The sequence below is a fragment of the Buceros rhinoceros genome, unplaced genomic scaffold (assembly GCF_000710305.1).
Source record: "Buceros rhinoceros silvestris isolate BGI_N320 unplaced genomic scaffold, ASM71030v1 scaffold29915, whole genome shotgun sequence".
In the NCBI taxonomy this organism is placed as follows: Eukaryota; Metazoa; Chordata; class Aves; order Bucerotiformes; family Bucerotidae; genus Buceros; species Buceros rhinoceros.
The window spans coordinates 1-3,467 of NW_010412737.1; the positions used below are offsets into that span (position 1 = coordinate 1).

The following is a 3,467-nucleotide window of genomic DNA, read 5'->3' on the forward strand; positions in this document are numbered from 1 at the left end:
CGGCGCCGTTTCATAGTTTACGGGGGATTTGCAAGGCGCCCGAGCTATTTCTGGGTAGCTGTGGCCAGTGTATTTACTAAAAATGTGAGGTAGATGAGAGGCCGGTAGCAAGGCTGTGTCCCCCGGACGGAAGGCTTTCCTCCGGATGGGCAGCAGGGGCCGGGGAGAGTCATTCAAACCCAGCCAAAGTTTCTTCTCCTTCCAGAAGCCAGAGAAGGGGTCTGTGGGTACGAGGTCCTGCGGGAGGTCGGTGGTTGACAGCACCCGGCTTATTTTCCTCCGTTTCGTCCTCAGGACCCGTTCGGTTTTGCAGGATGTGTAAAGGGCTTCCACGTCCTCTCTGGAGATCAGGGTGCATTTGGCGGCGTGGAAGGCGATGGAGTTGATGGCTTTGAGTTTTCTCAACTCCTCCAGGTCGCAGTGATGTTTTTTTACTTTTAAATGATCCATTCGCTTGTGTACGGTAGTTCGCGGGATGTTTTTGAGCAGGTCTGTAAAAACCTGGGAGAGTGCAAACATTTGCTTTCCTTTAATGATGAGGTAGCCGAGCCTCACGCCATCCACCTCTTCAAAACCCGACTTCAGGTCTCCCATTTCGTGAATTAAATTATTCCCAGCATTTGCAGAAAGAGAGAGAGATATGAAAAAAAAAAGGCAAAAAAAAAAAAAAAGCCACACACACACAATCCTCAGCCAGATGCTGTATTTGTCTCAAGGCATCCTGATAATAAAATATAACAAAGGCTGTTATTCCTGGTGAATGAAGCACCAAACTTTAGACAAAATTAAAAAAAAATAAATTAAAAAAAATACCGTGAGTCTACAATCAATACATAATCTTAAAAATCAGGTTTGCCAAAGTGTTTCTCTAAGTTGCTGCTGAAGATCAGTACCTGTTCCCTTTCATTCCTTGCTTTTCCATTGGAAACTATGATAATGGAATGTGAAGGGAGGAAGAGAAAAGAAATGCAGCTGCTATTCCCGCCGCTGCTTTAGCTACAAATAAAATGACAGAGTGAAGTGAGCTCGTCCGGAGACACCTTCATCAATTAATTCCCCTAAAGCCAACGCTGATTGGACACTCCTGACAGGTGATGCAATAAAAATTGATATTCCACCCCTTCCCCCAAAAAATCTCCCACTAATTAGCATACCCTTATACTGCCACCTCCCCTCCCAAAGTAAATAATACAGTTAGTATATAAATCTTTCTATTAAACAATCCGAGCTCAAACACACTCAGACCTCTCAGACTTCCTCGTCGCTAGCTTCCGAGGGAGGATTTGTATGCTTTTCCCCCCTATAGTTACGTATATTTTTAGCCTGTTTTGGACAAACGTTTCTCTTTTCTGCATGCCGTGAATTTAAAGGACATAAGTCTGATCGTAGCGATGGAAAATCCTTCGGTAACGTAGCCGCTTTAAACTAGCGTTTTATTCTGCATTGTGTGGAAAATGAAGCTTAGAGAAAACGTGCAGAACAGCCTGGTATTTCCCTTTCTGAGGCTCCAAAGTTAAATGATCGGTTGTTAACGAGAGGGAATACTTACATTTTCGAGTTTCTCTTGATTTTCCTCTTCTGGTTAATTAGCTTTTTACAGCCGAGGACTAATGTTATTTTGCTGCCTGAATATCACGGGTTCCCGCACCGTGATACTGTAACACTTTTAGCTGAAATTCTGCCTGTAATATTGCGGGAGGGGGGAGGAGGACGTGGGCTCACGTCAGACCCATAACAAAGCATAGATAAGCCAGAAATGTATACACTTTTCACGATTAACCGTGCTGGATCACGAGCTGGAATGTCCTATCGTCCCAGAGCCCACGTCAGGATTCCTGTGTGCTGATTGCTTCCAGCAGAGAAAGGAGAATGTAAAATATCCAAGGTGCTTCCAAGAGCCTTTACGTAATAACAAAAAAGTGCTGGCACACACAATGTACGGTATTGCAACGGGCTAGGATGCTTCTGGCTCGCAGTTTGCATATTCCGCTCGGAGAAGCCCTGCCGCAGCTTTTTGATGTTCCATTTATAGCAGCCCCTTAAAATCAATTTGAAGAAGCGGCATGAAGGTTTAACCTCTTCTCAGGAACGTTAAATTATTCGAGTGTCAGGAACGAGGATTTCGCAAATGTTGCGATAGCTGCATGCCTCTCCCTTGTCACGTTAAAGTGATGCTGCTCGCGGTTTGCACGTTAGGCGCTGGGGAAAAAAAAAAATCACCAATCTCTGCCGTGCATCCAGTGTTCCGCTGGATACAAACACGAGCACTTTTATGTATCGCTGCGCATCCAGAATTAGACATATCCGCGAGGTTAATGAGACATATCATATTTCTGGGACTTAGCAAAAAATTCGACGGAGGAAAAAAAAATTAAAAATCTTCAATCCCAAACGTCAATATCCACTCCGTGTATTGGCAATATGGTGCGTGCAGTTCGTGTTACCCCGTCAGGTACAGCTACAAGAAAGCGCATAATCACTTTGTAAAAACACAGCTTTGCACGCCAAGGCGAAATGCAGGAGAGCCCCCAATTTCGCAGGAATTCTGGAGAGAAGTGGGAATTTGCAGAAGTGCATCCGGGAATGGAGGAAGTCTATTCAAGGGAGCCTCTAACTCGGAGGGCTGAGATTTGAAAAGTCAGCCCTGGACTACTGTTGCTCTCAGCGCAGATGTAATCGCCGCTGTTCAACTTAATCCATGTGTGAGCGAACCGCGATGCCTAGTTCTTCCCTTTGAAACCTAGGGATAGTATTCCCATCCGAGAAAGCAGAGCTACAGCAAATTACATTTTGTGCCTCGAATTAGAAAAGGATCATTGAGTGGATCTCGTGATATTTCAGCCTTTAAACGTAACCGAGAGGCAGCAGTGAACAATGCCTCGGCACAGCTAAGACCATCCGCGGAGTTCGCCTTCCCTCGCCTCGCCTCTGGATCCCCCAGCCTTGCTTTTCTCTTCCTCGCTCGTGCGAGAGGCACCCTGGTATACGCTGAGGCTGAAAGCAAAGTTTCGAGAGAAAACAGCTGCTGGCGCTAAAAAGAAATCATCGTAGTCTTTCTAGAGCTAGAGACAATAAGGTCGTGTAAAAATTCCTCCTGATGTACTTATATGCTGCCAACACCCCCACCCCCTCCCCACTGCTCTCCTCCCCCTGCTTTAAGGTTAAGACTATGGAGTCAACAGTAAAGGAACGGTAAACTCCGAGAAAGCTGCTCGGAAGACGTTACCAAAACCCCTGATGGGCTGAAAAGTCCTTTATTTGCCAGGTAGTTCAGCTGGGTGGGATTCCCATGTACACCCACGCGTGCGTTCGCACACAGGGAGCCACGGGCACCCGCACCCACGTCCTGCCGGTGACAGCCTGGCAGTGGGGTTCGGAAACTATTTAAAAAATGCATTATTTTTTGTTGGTTTAATTCCGGCACTGCCAAACGTTTACAACTAGTGGCGGGTTTTTCGCAGCGTCCC

General features: G+C 46.2%; 1 protein-coding gene across 1 annotated transcript; it reads right to left on the reverse strand.

The window, feature by feature from the left end:
• Positions 1-6: 6 nt before the first annotated feature.
• Positions 7-594, reverse strand: LOC104493779 (SKI/DACH domain-containing protein 1-like; the record flags this gene model as incomplete). Its single annotated transcript, XM_010136516.1, has 1 exon — positions 7-594. A coding segment is annotated over exon 1 (588 nt), but the record flags the coding sequence as incomplete, so codon positions are not given.
• Positions 595-3,467: the final 2,873 nt, after the last annotated feature.